We start from the raw sequence: 15,638 nt of genomic DNA, 5'->3' as shown, positions 1-15,638 counted from the left end.
GTCATTCCTGAGCAAAGGAGGCCACTGCCCCCAGTGCCACCAAAGCCCCTTCTCTCCTGCCCACCCCGAGCTGCACTCCTCTGCCCCGTTGCTCCCGTACCTCACCCTGGGCACCGAAGCCTGGCTGTCCCTGGACCGGGCTGCTGAGTGACTAAGAATGGAAGAGGGTAGTAAATGGAAACGGGCATCGTCAGCCTGCGTCCCCCTCACCCTACAATTTCCCATTACCCGTTGGGTAGGAACCTCGTAAACACAGCAGCAGCAGTCCCCAGGAAGTTTCCCTGAGAAAGGGAGAATTGCGACGTGGGTTGAGAAACTGGGGAGTCTGCGCTTCCAACCCAAGTTTCCCCATTTCCCTAAAAATTCAGCCCCATCTCCTTAGTTCTTCCCATGTCGGCCAGCAGGTGGCACCACCAACAGCCATTTCAAAACCAAAACTAAATAAAAGTGGAAACTCAGATTTTTTTGTTTATGCAAATAGTTCGTCCCCTTCAACATTCTCCGGGAATGGTTTGCCACCCCCCTCCACCTCCACAGTCATCCCTCCCCCTTCCCTCCTCTGCATGAGTCTCTCTCCCTCGACACAGAGAGCCTGAAGACGCTGTCAGAGAGGCAGGCTCCAAGCACAGGCCTTGAGAAATGTGAGTAAGGCTGATGGGGCTCAGGAGGGAGGAGAGTCCTGGGCACAGGAGCAGCGCTGCTCCCAAACGTGCATTCAAGGAGATGGGAACACCCTTTCCCTTCCCCGTCCCCGATCCGCTGCCCTGTGCACAGGCGTGCGCCCACATCCCCACCCCAGCCCTCCCCCTCAGAACTAACGGAGGCCTTAGACGGGTGAGGGGATGGCCACGTCCCCTTCTTCCCTGCAGCTCAAAGCAGGGGAGCAGCGTGAAGAGCGAGCCGCTCCGCCCAGGAGTATCCTCCGTGCACCTTTCCCACATCCCTCGGGCAGTTTCTCCCAGAGGCCTTTGCAGAGCCCTTGGGAGTCCTCTCAAGAGCCATGACTGGACACCCTCACCCTCGGTTCAGCTGGGCCCAAGCCAGCCCTGTTACGGGAAAGGCTCACATCTGGGTGGGGAGGGGTGTGATGGGGCAGGCGGAGGAGGATGGGGAGTAAAGCAGGGAGCGTGGTGACCTCTGGACTGGACACTGCCCCGTGGAGGATCACCCAATGCCACGAGCTGCAGAGAGTGGCCTCCCCACGCCCCCTCCCCCACCCAGAGCACCTCCGTGAGGTCTAAAGCTGAGCGGTTTGACCATCCCGCCCCCCCTCCCCCACACCCAACCACCACCCGAATAACAGGGTGCAGCACCCCTCCGACTCCACGGACACTCTCTCTTCTTGGCAGGTGGCTCTTGAACCTCCTGGTGATGCTCCTGTGCTTTGGGGTGGGAAGCTCCATCCGCCTCTCTCAGAAGCTCTTTGGGGAGGTGACCTCCCCTCTGTACCCCAAGCCTTACCCCAACGACTTTGAGACCACCACTGTGATCACGGTCCCCGAGGGATATGGGGTGAAGCTCACCTTCTGGCGGTTTGATCTGGAGCCTTCGGAAGGCTGCTTGTATGACTATGTCAAGGTACGGGGTCGGGTTGGGAGGGCAGGGGTCTTGAGCTCCGGCAACTCCATACAGCACTCGCCACCCCTGCATGCAGCCCCCGCCTGTGAAAGCCCATGGCCAAGGGGAGGCCCCAGAGTCAGGCAATGTCATGGCGGGGGTGCCCCCTGAGTTTACAGGCCCTCAGTGAATGCTGAGGGAGAAACCCAAAGGAGGAAGTACAGGCTTCACTCAGGAAATTCTCCATGTATAGAAGTTGGAAAAACCTTTCTTACTTGCTGACTTGCAGGAGTCTTTAGGAAACCACTGTGCCTCAGTTTCCCAAACTGAGAACATCACATGGCTGCCTGCCTCAGTGGGAACAGAGGAGATAAATAACTGTATGGTGGCCACTCGAGCATAGCCTTCATCAAGGACAATGGGCTCAGTTCCCTCACCTCTGTAAGAACCCCAGGGCATCTTCCCAATCCCATCTCTCTCTGTCCAACCAAAATGAGATTCCAGATTCAGGATTCAAGTAGAGCCTGCAAATGTCCAATAAATAACCTCCCCTGGAGGTTATGAGGATATAACATGAAAACGGCACGTCTTCTTAACCCAGAGGATTTAAGAAATTTGCAGTGTTTGGTGGAACTTGGTGGCAGGGACAGTAAGGAGTGGGGTGGGATGGAAAACATCTCTGACATATTGAGGAATCTGTGAAAAAAAGAGATCAGGGGAGCCAGAGGATGCTGCCAGAGCTAAGGCTGAGCCCAGAGGCACACGCTCAGCGGAGAATGTCAGGAGGCATAGCTGGGTGTGAATGGGTCGAACAAGGTCAGGTGGAATAAGAAGACAGAAGACAAAGCAGATAGGCCCAGGCCATAGGAATGGAGGAGTGGAAAAGGCTAAGGACAGACAACCAGGATTCCAGTGGAAGAAGGACACAGGTGGTGGGGGAGGGATGAGGAAACATCTGAAATGTGTTGAGGCAGCATAAAAAGAGAAGGCGTGAGGTACCAGGCTCAGTATAACATACAAAGAGTTAGCTCATGAAGGACTCAGAAAAGAAGATGAAGGTCACCTGAGGAAGCCAGCGTGGGGCATGATTCACTCTTTGGGGCAAGAATGGGAGGACCTTCACTGACCTCCTGGTGGGACGAGTCTTCTCAACACTCTTCTTCCTACCCCTACCCCACCCAACCACCCCCAGATCTCCGCTGACAAGAAAACCCTGGGGAGGTTCTGTGGAAAACTGGATGCCCCGTTGGGCAACCCCCCTGGAAATAAGGAATTTGTATCCCAAGGGAACAAGATGCTGCTGACCTTTCACACGGATTTCTCCAATGAGGAGAATGGGACCGTCATGTTCTACAAGGGCTTCCTGGCCTACTACCAAGCTGTGGGTGAGTGTTCCCTGGTGGGGCCCTGCATTTCGACCTCAGTCATGTTGGACAGTGGCCAGCCAAAGGAAATCTCAAATCCAAAGAAGTCGGAAGGCTGGCCTTCCTCTTCCTCCCCTCAAGGGAGCTTTTTTCCCACCTGGACTCTGTCCCCAATGGGGCTGGAGGACCAAGTGGCCAGGAGCCGGCTTTGTCTATAGGGCTCTAGTGAGCGACCCCTCTGAGCCCAGAGCCTCTGCAGGAGTCCTCAGTGGGACTTTAACCCTCCCTTCCTGAACTCCCTGCAGACTTCAACGAATGTTCTTCCCAGAGCAACATCGTTGAGGATGATCCTCAGCCCCAGTGCCAGCACCTGTGCCACAACTATGTGGGCGGCTACTTCTGCTCCTGCCACCCAGGCTACCAGCTTCGGGAGGACAGGCACTCCTGCCAGGGTGAGGTCGCGGTGAGAATGCGAGGGAGGCAGGGACCGAGCAAGGGCTTGCCGGGCCAAGCCGTGACGCCCTCCCTCCCCCGGCTCTGCTCTCACAGCCGAGTGCAGCAGCGAGCTGTACACAGAGTCATCAGGCTACATCTCCAGTCTGGAGTACCCCCGGCCCTACCCCCCAGACCTGCGCTGCAACTATAGCATCCGCGTGGAGCGGGGCCTCACCCTACACCTCAAATTCCTGGAGCCTTTTGAAATCGATGACCACCAGCAAGTACACTGCCCCTACGACCAGCTGCAGGTACAGCCCTCCCTCCTACTGCCCAAGAGATGCCCCTCCTCTCCTTCCCATCCCCACTTGGCTCTTCTCTCCCCTACTTCCTCCTGGATACTCAGGCCAACATCATGCATTTCACATATGGGCTGGGCAGACACCCACACAACCGGAAGTGGATCTTGGGGATCCCTTTTCCCCTTAAATTGAACACATACCCAAAGCAGGATTCCCACCACCACCAACCTGGTACCCCAGGGTGATACCCACTTGGCCCTGTGAGAAAATGCCCATGTTGGAGAGATGACCCTTCTTCGTCCCCCACCAGATTTATGCCAGTGGGAAGAACATTGGCGAGTTCTGTGGCAAGCAGAAGCCTCCTCTCCTTGACACCAGAAGCAGTGCCGTAGATCTGCTATTCTTCACAGATGACTCTGGAGATAGCCAGGGCTGGAAGGTGCACTACACCACTGAAGGTAAGCTCTTCCAGGGGCCTCCCTCACTGGCCAGCAATGAGGCAGGTTCAGGTGGAGGAAGGAAAGTCAAGTGGCTCTGAGATAAACGTGCCCTCTCATCTCCCCAATAGTCATCAAGTGTCCCCAGCCCAAGACACTAGACGAGTTCACCATTATCCAGGACCTGCAGCCGCAGTACCAGTTCCGTGACTACTTCATTGCCACCTGCAAGCAAGGCTATCAACTCGTGGAGGTGAGGGCCCAAGTCTAGGGTGAGAGACCCAGCCCAACATCCCTGGAGTAATTCAGATGGGTAGGCCCACAGCAGCCCTTGGCTCAGCCCCACAGGAATCATACATGTGTGAGCTGGAAGGTCACCTGGTCTACCAGCTCTCAAGCTTGGCTGCACGTTGAAAATACTCGGGAACTGGGAAAACAACAACATCAAGAACAAAAACACAAAAAACCTCCTACTAGAGAGTCTAATTACAATGGTCTGGGGTACATCCTGGGCACTGGGGTTATTTAAAGCTCCCCAGATTAATCTAATACGTAGCCAAATTTAAGTACTACTGGCCTAGTCCAACTCTTTGTAGAATTGGGAACTGAAAAGGAAGGGGTGGAGGCAGTGGGTAAGGAGTGCTTGTTTAACATCACATAGTGATTTTGCTGTAGAGCAGGGATTAGACTCTAGATCTCCTGCTTCTTTCTCTAGGGCTGTTTTATGAACACAGGTGTTCTCACCTTGGGCCCACCAAAGTCCTCAGCTTTGCAGACTCAGGAAAGTATTCGGTTTTATCATATGGCCAGTCCCATAAAAGCTGAGTGGTTAACTAAAACGCTACTTTTAAAACATATGGTTGGTGTTATCCCTGGCCAAGGTCAAGGACTGGACATCCCCTCCTTGTTCAAAAGATCCACTTGGAAGACCTAAACAGAGTTAGAGAAAAGAATTGTAGTATGTCCTTAAGCAGTAGTTAACCCATCCAACAAGTATTTTAAGTGTCTACTAAGTGCTAGGCAGTGCCCTGGATGCTGGAGGTACGGTAAAAAGGAACACACACAATCACACAGGTTTCATGGAGCTTATGTTGGAATGTTTCCTTAAGTTGAGTTGGCCTAATGAATTGCTCTTTGCTCCACGTTGCTTCCAGCAACATCATGAGGACCAAGTGTCCTGGGCCCCAAAGGCTGGAGAGTAACAGACTCTGCTCGTGTTACAACCCTCCCTTTCCTGTGCCACCACCACCTTTATCTTTGCACATAATATCTCCTAAAGCAAGTCACATTATTTATCTCACATTATTTTACATTTTGTTCAGACATCCTAGTTCTCACACACATTCTCTTGTAACCGTTAGCAGACCTTACTCTCACGGATGACTTTTGTTCTCAGCAAAATGCATTCATATTGTCCAATTACTTTTTTTTTCAATTACTTTTTATTCAGGTGGTGCTGTTTTCTTGCCTTGTTTCTGCATCTATGAGACTACAAAGCACTTAGCACATATACACATGCATCTCGAGCATCTTTGAGAGGGCCTGGGAGGCACTAATAGTCTAAGAGAAACTCTTGCCTTTAAAAAAACTGCAATCTAAGAGAGAGAAAGTAACGCAGGGCAATCCAGAAGGAGAGAAACATGGTGCTGCTCCAAAGCACAAGGCTTTGTTGTAATACAGAAAACACGCGACCTGGATTGTTGTATTTTTTTTTAATATAAATTATGGGGTTCAACTGGACCTCAGTGGAAACAGGCAAGCATCCAGACAGAAGATTCCATGGGCTTAACAATTTACCCTTGCTCTGACTATCTACTGTGTGCCTCAGTTGTCCTGTCTGTAATTCGGGTCTGATAAGACTGCTGGGGAGAAGGAAGAAGCCCCGTCAGGGGTGCTGAGGTCTGAGTGGTTGAGGGATGTCTTTGCATTCCCTACTGTTCCTGTGTGGTAAGGACAGAAAGAGGGGCTGCAGTGCCTCCTTTCACTAACGGTACCTCTACCTCTGCTCACAGGGGAAACAGGTGCTGCTCTCCTTCACAGCTGTCTGCCAGGATGATGGCACATGGCATCGCGCCATGCCCAGGTGCAAGAGTAAGTCACAACTGAGGGATGCCTCGACCCCTAGAGACCTTCCACCCCAGCCTTGGGGACCTGGGCTGAAGGGAAGATTGGGGAGCAGACTGAGCCTATCCCCAAAGATGTCCTCTATCCACTCTTTGTCCTTCAAAGTCCATGGCCCATCTCAGGAACTAGTGAGCCTCCATTTAGCAGAACTGGTGGGCTCTACCCAAAACAGAATACCACTTCGTCTAACTCCCATCCACCTCAAGTGCTCTCTCCACTGACCATATTTCTATAAGGTGCATAGCCTATTCTGTGGGAAGACAATTCACTTATCTCCACTGAGGTTCAAATAAGATCACGCTCAGCTCTCATACGGCCTTGTGTTCTCTCCAAGTCAAGGACTGTGGGCAGCCCAAAAACCTGCCTAATGGGGCCTTCAGTTACATATCCACGAAGGGGGTGAATACCTACCAAGCCCGGATCCAGTACTACTGCCGTGAGCCATATTACAAGATGCTCACCAGAGCTGACAGCAGTGAGTCCACGCGAGGTAGGAACCCATAAAAATGGCAGTCTTCCCGCCTCCATCTTCTCAGGACATTCTCTGAGGTTTCTTCCCAATACAATCTCTAGGTGATGTAAATAGGGTCTGCCCAGGGCACTGGCTTCCAGGGCTTAACTATGGTCAAGAGGGATCTAGTAGGTTTGAAGCAGGCACCTGAACTGATACAAAGAAATATCTGGGTCTCATAAACAGTCTGCTCCCTCTCACCGTCATCATTACCACCACCAACACCACCACCACCAGCACCAGTACCACCAGCACCACCACCACTGCCACCACCACCAGCACCAGTGCCACCAGCACCATCACCACCAGCACCACCAGCACCACCAGCACCAGTACCACCAGCACCATCATCACCAGCACCACCACCAGCACCACTAGTGCCACCATCATCGCCATCACCACCACCAGCAGTAGCACCACCAGCAGTAGCACCACCACTGCTACCATCAGCCCCATCACCACCACCACCACCAGCACCACCACCACCACCACCACCAGCACCACCACCACCACCAGCACCACCACCAGCACCACCACCACCACCACCACCACCAGTACCACCATCACCATCATCACCATCACCACCACCAGCACCACCACCATCACCACCACCAGCACCACCACCAGCACCACCAACAGCACCACCACCAGCAGTAGCACCACCAGCAGTAGCACCACCATCGCTACCATCAGCCCCATCACCACCACCACCACCAGCACCACCACCACCACCAGCACCATCACCACCACCAGCACCACCACCAGCACCACCACCACCACCACCACCAGTACCACCATCACCATCATCACCATCACCACCACCAGCACCACCACCACCACCACCATCACCATCACCACCACCAGCACCACCACCATCACCACCAACAGCACCACCGCCAGCACCACCAGCACCACCATCATCACCACCACCACCACCAGCACCAGCACCACCAACTGGAAGTTATGTGACCTTATGCAAATTATTTCAACTCAGTTTCTGCATTCATAAAATGAAGATAATAATACATACACTTCAAAGGGTAACTGTGGAGATAAAATGAGATAATACAGATAAAGAGCTTAGCATCAAGCTTGGCACAATTAAGAAGTCAGAAAATGTTAGCTCCCAATATTATCTATTATCCCACTACCAAGCTGCAAGCACTGATAAAATTTTCATATGTTCCCTTCCAGTTTAATCTGTACTTTCACAAATAGGGATCACATCAAACATATAGTGAAGTATTCTGATTTTTCCACTTACCATTAAAACAAAAGCTATGTATGTTAAGACTTCTTAACACCTTAGATTCTTTCCTTGTATACTCATAACTTTCCCCTTTGTTCTTCATGCATGTTGGTTCCTTATCTCCTTTCTCCTTGTGTGCTCAATACTAACCAGCTCTGCAACCTGGTTTTCTTGCCCATCACCTCCCAGCTCTATCATATCCTCCTCTCTCCTCAGGGTTGTATACCTGCACAGCCCAGGGCATTTGGAAGAATGAGCAGGAAGGAGAGAAGATTCCTCGATGTTTGCCAGGTGAGTGGAAACTTTCTGGGGCCAGCCTCAGTGCCCTTTGCAGCACAGCAGCACCCCAGAAGAAGCATAGTACAGAGAGTGGAGACAAAGGGACAAGAGAGATGCTTCAGCTTTAAGTTGAAGATAAGAATGTGGAGGAAAGAAAGAAGAAAGTAGGGAGCAGATGTAGCTCAAGTGGTTAAGGGCCTGCTTCCCATGTTCAAGGTCCCAGGTTTGGGCCCCAGTACCTCCTAAAAAAAAAAAAAAAGAAAGAAAGAAAGAAAAGAAAAAAATAGAGTAGAAAGTCCCAGGAGAAACGAGAGACAGTTCAGAGAATTGGACTCAGTCCTGACATTCCAGCATTCTCATTGAGCAGACAGGAAGTCAGGAGAAAAAAAGAGCAAGGGAAACTCCAGGAAAGAATAAACAAGAACAAGGAGAAGAGACTTACCAGAGGCCAAAGAAGGGGGTATGAGAATGGAAGGAGAAAATCAGAAGAGTCCCAAGGGCTAAAAGCAAGGGATGAAAGGGGAAGTAAATGACCACAGAGAGGGACAATAACGCAGGAGCTGAAGTTGGCTCGTCCTTGCCTTTCCTGTCTCCTTCTTCAGTGTGTGGGAAGCCAGTCAACCCTGTGGAACAGAAGCAGCGCATCATCGGAGGGCAAGTGGCCAAGATGGGCAACTTCCCCTGGCAAGCGTTCACCAACATCTACGGGCGAGGAGGTGGGGCCCTGCTGGGCGACCGCTGGATCCTCACGGCTGCCCACACCCTCTACCCCAAGGAACAAAACGCACAAAGCAATAACAGCGTGGACGTGTTCCTGGGTCACACAAGTGTGGAGGAGATCATGAAACTAGGAAACCACCCCGTCCGCAGGGTCAGCATCCACCCAGACTACCGTCAGGACGAGTCCCACAACTTTGAGGGGGACATTGCCCTGCTAGAGCTGGAAAATAGTGTCCCCCTGGGCCCCAACCTCCTCCCCATCTGCCTGCCTGACAATGAGACCTTCTATGACAAGGGTCTCATGGGCTATGTCAGTGGCTTTGGGATAATGGCAGAGAGGCTTGCTTCCGACCTCAGGTTTGTGCGTCTGCCCGTAGCTAGGCGAGAGGCCTGTGAGGGCTGGCTCCGGGGAAAGAAGAGGACAGATGTGTTTTCTGAAAACATGTTCTGTGCTGGGGACCCAAGTCTAAAGCAGGATGCCTGCCAGGGGGACAGCGGAGGGGTCTTTGCTGTTTGGGATGCAGACAATGATCGCTGGGTGGCCACAGGCATCGTGTCCTGGGGCATTGGGTGCAGCCGGGGGTACGGCTTCTACACCAAATTACTCAACTACGTGGACTGGATCAAGAAGGAGATGGAGGAGGAGGGCTGAGCCCAGAATTCACTAGATCACAAGCCAGAGAGCATTGTGTAATAAAATGATCTAACCAGTTGTTGATAACCACTAAGAGTCCATATTAAATCACTGATGCAGAAATACACTGCGTGAAATAAATTCTCTCTTCTGTCCCCAACCACACTGATCACACCTTGACTTGGACTATCTTTTAGCTTTAAAGCGTGTGAATAAATTGCCATTGATCAACCCAACCCATTTCATGGTATTTGCTTGATCAGCCTCAGAAACTAAAACAGGGGCCCAGGACAATTTTAATGCCCACCCTTTCAGTAATCCCTCCCTTTTCTGGCTAATGATTGGAATGCCTTTAACAAGGAGCAAGGTCTTTCAAACCTGTAGAGAAGAAGAGTTGCCTTCTACCCATTCACATTGCAGGATAAATGATAGGACAGCATAACATGCCAAAAGGGGAGCAAATATTGCAAAGACAGATACATACTATTATGCATTTTGTCAAAACCTGTAAAATTGTGTGGTGCAAAGTGTAAACCATAATGTACACTGTAGACTATGGTTAGTAGCAGTGCTTCAATATGTGTTCATCAATTGCAACAAATGCAGCACACTAATGAAAGATGTTGTTAATGGAGGAAAGTGTGGGAAGGGGTGGGGTGGAGTATACGGGAATTCCCCATATTTTTTATGTAACTTTTGCGTAATCTAAAGCTTCTTTTAAAATAAGGGGAAAAAATTAAAAAAAAAAAAAAGGTGGGAGGAGAGAAAGCTGCCAAGAACAAGGAAAGAAGAGATGAAAGGTGTCAGGGCTGCCTATGACAAACTGAGCCAACTTCATACATTGCTGAAAATAATCTCTACATTAAATTGTGTCACAAGTAGTGATCTCTAGAGCAGATATAGTGTTCACCTAGGTTCAACCTACATGATTAATTTTTTAAAAGATTTCATTTTACTTATTTATTTCTCCCCACCCCATATTACCTGCACTTTGTGTCTGTTAGTCTTCCTTATTTCTTTTTTTTTTTTTTTTTTTTTTGGAGGCACTGGGAACCAGACCCAGAACCTCTGATGTGGGAGGGAGGCACCTAATCACTTGAGGCACCTCCATTCCCTGCTTTGTTGTGTCTCTCATCATGTTTTTCTTCTTGTGCCTCTTGTTGCGTCAGCTTGCCACCCCTGCTTATTGTGTCAGCTCACTGTCTTGCTTGTCTTCTTTAGGAGTATTGGGAGCCTCCACTCTGCTTTGTTGGGTCTCTCATTATGTTTTTTCTTCTTGTGTCTCTTGTTGCATTACCTTGTTATGTCAGCTTGCCACACCTGCGTGCCATGCCAGCTCACTGTCTTCTTTAGGAGGCACTGGGAACCGAACCAGGGACCTCCCACATGGTAGGCAGGAGTGCAATCACTTGAGCCACATCTGCTTCCCAACATGATTAATTTTTTTCCAAAATCTTCTCAAGGTATCTCTCTCCAGCTTTCCATACTAGCTGCTCCTACTGGCTCCATGAGAAGACTAGATTCTCTCTTCGGGATCTTCTTCCAGCCTTTCCAAACTGCCTGGGAGTGCTAACCTCCAGTGATCCCAGGATTCCATTTCTCTTTTGTCCTGAGTTTCCCCTCCACTAGACTCAGGTACTTTTTTCTTTGGTCCCCAGCTTTTGTGAACTTTTATTCTAACCAGCCCTCTTCTTTCCTGTTGGAAACCTTAGATTCTTGCTTTCTAAGAGAGATCAAGAAACATTTTCAGGGAATTGGACTTGTCCCAGTGGATAAGGCATCCGTTTACCACATGGGAGGTCCGCGGTTCAAACCCCCGGCCTCCTTGACCCGTGTGGAGCTGGCCCACACGCAGCGCTGATGGGTGCAAGGAGTGCTGTGCCATGCAGGGGTGCCCCCTGCGTAGGGGAGCCCCACATGCAAGGAGTGCGCCCCGTAAGTAGAGCTGCCCAGCGCGAAAGAAAGTGCAGCCTGCCCAAGAATAGCGCCGCACACACAGAGAGCTGACGCAGCAAGCTGACGCAACAAAAAGAAACACAGATTCCCCTGCCGCCGACAACAACAGAAGCAGACAAAAAGAAGAACACGAAGCAAATGGATACAGAGGACAGACAACTGGGGTGGGGGAGGGGGAAGGGGAGAGAAATAAAATAAATCTTAAAAAAAAAAACATTTTCATTTTATCCTTGAATAGGCAAATATATATATATATATATAAACCCTGAGTGAACTATGTCAAAAATGTTTCTAACTCAGTCCCAAGCAGTAAAGACAGAAAAAATAATTTGCTTCCACTAAACATAATGGGAGATACAGATTGCAAACAGCCTATTTGGAAGTCAGACAGAATATACCAGTTAAAATTAGAACTAACTCCTTAATGGCAGTTCTGGTTTTCTGTCCTTTGTATTCACTTGTGGTGAAACAAGATATATAACATTTCAAAATAGAACCTGAGGGTGCCAATTCCCCCAATGGAGAAAGAATAATCTCTTCAGCAAATGGTGCTGGAAAAACTGAATATCCACATGCAGAAGAATGAAATTGGACCCCTATCTCATACTATATACAAAAATCAACTCAAAATGGGTCAATGACCTAAATATAAGAGCTAAAACCATAAAACTCTTAGAAGAAAACATAAGGGAAAATCTAAATGACCTTGCATTTGGTGATGGATTCTTAGATATCCCACCAAAAACAAGGGCAATAAAAGAAAATACAAGGAAGTGGATTTGGCTCAACTGATAGAGTATCTGCCTACCACATGGGAGGTCCAGAGTTCAAACCCAGGGCCCCCTGACCTGTGTAGTGGGCTGGCCCACGTGCAGTGCTGATGCACGCAAGGAGTGCTGTGCCATGCAGGGTTGTCCCCCACATAGGGGGGCCCATGCCCATAAGGAGAACCGTCCTGCATGAAAAAAGTGCAGCCTGCCCAAGAGTGGCACCACACACAAGGAGAGCTGATGCAGCAAGATGCCGCAACAAAAAAGACACAAAGTTTCCCAGTGCCGCTGACAAGAATACAAGTAGACACAGAAGAACACACAGTGAATGGACAGAGAGAGCAGACATCTGGGGTGGGGGGGTGAAGGCGAGAAAAATAAATTAAAAATAGATCTTTAAAAAAAAAGGAAATATAGATAAATTGGACTTCATCAAAATTTAAAACTTTTGAGCATTAAAAACATCAAGAAATTAAAAAGACGAACAACGGAATAGGAGAAATACTTGAAAATCATATATCTGATAAGGGTTTAATATCTAGTAATATCTAGACTATATTAAGAACACCTACAATTCTACAGCAAAAGACAAAAAAAAAAAAAACAATTTAAAAGTGGGCCAAGTAATGTAAAATTCTGTGTGATCCATGTATCTTTAAAAAAAAGAATAATTTTTAAAAAGTGGATCAAGGACTTGAATAGACAAACATTTCTCCATAGAAGATATCCAAATGAACAATTAACACATGGAAAGATATTCAACATCATTAGTAATGAGGGAAACGCAAATCAAAACCATCTATTAGGATGGCTATTACTAAAAAATGGAAAATAAGTGTTGGTGAGGATGTGGAATAATTGGAATCTTCATGCTTTGCTGTTGCCAGATTTTCTCTAGGTTCTTGGCTATGGTACAATAATTTAAGAACATGCCAATTTAGTTAGGTCAGTCATTTATTAAGAAAAATGGGAGAAGAGAAAGAAAATAACAGATTATGGATCCCAGGTACACTGGCAGGCTGGTCCAGGCAGAGGGAGAAAAAAGGTGAAAAAGACCCAAAAAAAGGCTGATTTACAGATTACCAGTCCCCATTACAGATTACAAGTCCCCAGGTCTACTCACATACTGGTCCAGGAGGGGAATGAAAGGGCATAACAGGGTGCAAAAGGGTTGATTGAATCTCTGCACTGGCTTAAAATACCCTGCCCCTTATTAACATTTGGGGGAGGAGTCCCAGCTGTTTGCTGATTTGATTGGTTACCCCAGCTGTCAATTCTCCCCAGGGCCCAGTGGCGAGGCCCAGTGAGAATATCTGGGGCTTTTCCTTGATCACAAAGAAATCCCATTCCAAGTGGGAATTCTCCTGATATTCTTCCAGCCATTTTGTGGGATCCTTCCTTCGTGGAGAGTTCCCATGGCCATGTGTTTCACAGCCCTGGTTTTCTGCCAGGTTAAGGTTCCAGATTCGTCTTTTCATTCCCTAAACTACCCTACCTCATTGCTGCTGGTAATGGAAAATGGTGCAACCACTGTGGAACTGTTTGGCTTTTCCTCAAAAAATATAGAATTACCATATGACCCAGCAATAACATTTCTAGGTATATACCCAAAAAAATTGGAAGCAGCGGATCAAATTGATCCCTGAACACCAATGTTTATAGCAGCATTATTCACAATAGTCAAAAGGTGGAAGCCATACAAGTGTCCATCAACAGATGAATGAATAAACAAAATGCAGTATTACATACAAGGAAATATTATTCGGCCATAGAAAGAATGAAGTTCTGATACATGCTACAACCTGGATGACCCTTGAAAGCATAATAGCAAATGAAATAAACCACACAAAAAAGGACAAGCATTGTATGATCATATTTCCATGAAACATGTAGTATAAGTAAATTCATAGAGACAGGAAGTAGATTAGGGGTTACCAGGGACTGAGGGGAAGGAGAATGAGGAGTTATTCCTTAACGGATAAAGAGTTTTTGCTCTGGTTGATGACAAAGTTTCGGTAATGGACGGCATTGAAATAGCACAACATTGTAAATTCAGTTAATGCCATTGAATTGAACACTTAAAAACTGTTAAAATGGCAAATCTAATGCTTTCTTTTCTCTAGAGGAATCCTTCTCCCACACTAAACACTGTAGTCCAAGGCATGTAGTCAATTCCATTGCACAAGCAATGACAGAGAAAGTGGCAGGGCGGGGTAGGTTTACAAGTTATACAGTTAAGGAATAACGCGGATGGCTTTATGCTGCTTGGTTGACTTGAGGCAGTCCTTCCAGAAGCTCCCTCTTGTAGTTCCCCTTTAGTTCTTCAGATCCTCCTCTCATTACTTTGCCCTGTGTGTAGCCTCCAGTCTAAGGTCAACTGTTGAATTTAGCCCTTTGGTCTATGAAAGATCAAAGTCTGTTTTTGATGGGTCCCAAATCCACCCTTTTGGCTTCTGACAAAAACTGTTCTCCTGAGAGCCACATGCCACATCAAAGAGGTCAGAGCCCCCTGACCACTTGCTTTGAGTCCTCAGCTTTCATAGGACACCCTAGTAGAACAACCACCACCCAACCCTAAGATCGCTGTCTTGTCCTCAGATTTTAAAAATGTTGGTCTCTATTCTGTGGTCAATTTTCATCACCAATCATTTTTTTGGAGGAAGAGTTTTATGGGTTTTGTTTTTTTTTTTTCGGTTTTTGGTGTTGTTGTTTTGGGAGTTTCTTAATGTTTTGGGTTTTTTTTCAATTCCCTTCCCCTAGAAAATAAAAGCAATAGTCTTTGGGTCTGTCCTAACTGGGACTCTCAGCTATAGCATCTTATTACAGAGTTCAATCCAGGCAAGACATTGTTGCCAGACAGGCAAATTGACCAAAACCACCAAGAAGCAGATAAGAACATGCTGAATTTCTTTTGCTTTTTTTTATTTTAGTATCATCGTCATAATCCTGCATTTATACAATCTGGTACTAAAGGACAATTAATTTTTACTTCAAGTAGATCCTAAGCAGTCAAAAGCTAACAGTTTTATGTGGATTTCTATATAAGATTTATGTTTGTTTAGGGAGTTTCGAAAGCAGAATATGGTGCCCGTGTCACGATGTTCATGCTAATTCACAATATTTAGACCCCTTTCTTTTAGTAAATTTCATTTGGAAGAGAGGAGAAACGCTGATTTCCTATTTTCAAGACAAAGATTAGCTGGTAGATGCTTGAATTTTCCACAGCACAGCAACCCTCTCACCCCACTCCCCTTCTCTGGTAGTAAGTTTTTGATGTGGAATAAGGCGAGTCAGCCAGAA

General features: G+C 47.9%; 1 protein-coding gene across 1 annotated transcript; it reads left to right on the top strand.

Annotated features, from left to right (window-relative positions):
• Positions 1-457: 457 nt before the first annotated feature.
• C1R (complement C1r) lies at positions 458-9,848 on the top strand. The gene is made up of 11 exons (XM_058282707.2): positions 458-641; positions 1,350-1,578; positions 2,750-2,942; positions 3,227-3,373; positions 3,471-3,667; positions 3,969-4,116; positions 4,227-4,348; positions 6,108-6,186; positions 6,554-6,709; positions 8,196-8,270; positions 8,861-9,848. Coding segments are annotated over exons 1-11 (2,118 nt in total). The 5' UTR covers positions 458-639; the 3' UTR covers positions 9,631-9,848.
• Positions 9,849-15,638: the final 5,790 nt, after the last annotated feature.

The sequence above is a fragment of the Dasypus novemcinctus genome, chromosome 20 (assembly GCF_030445035.2).
Source record: "Dasypus novemcinctus isolate mDasNov1 chromosome 20, mDasNov1.1.hap2, whole genome shotgun sequence".
Lineage (NCBI taxonomy): Eukaryota > Metazoa > Chordata > Mammalia > Cingulata > Dasypodidae > Dasypus > Dasypus novemcinctus.
Note: the sequence above shows the minus strand (reverse complement) of the source record. Positions and strands in the feature narration are given on the sequence as shown.

Coding starts and splice junctions, on each gene's coding strand:
- C1R (XM_058282707.2), top strand. Junction 4,117..4,226: donor GGTGCACTACACCACTGAAG/GTAAGCTCTTCC, acceptor TCTCCCCAATAG/TCATCAAGTGTCCCCAGCCC. Junction 8,271..8,860: donor GATTCCTCGATGTTTGCCAG/GTGAGTGGAAAC, acceptor CTCCTTCTTCAG/TGTGTGGGAAGCCAGTCAAC.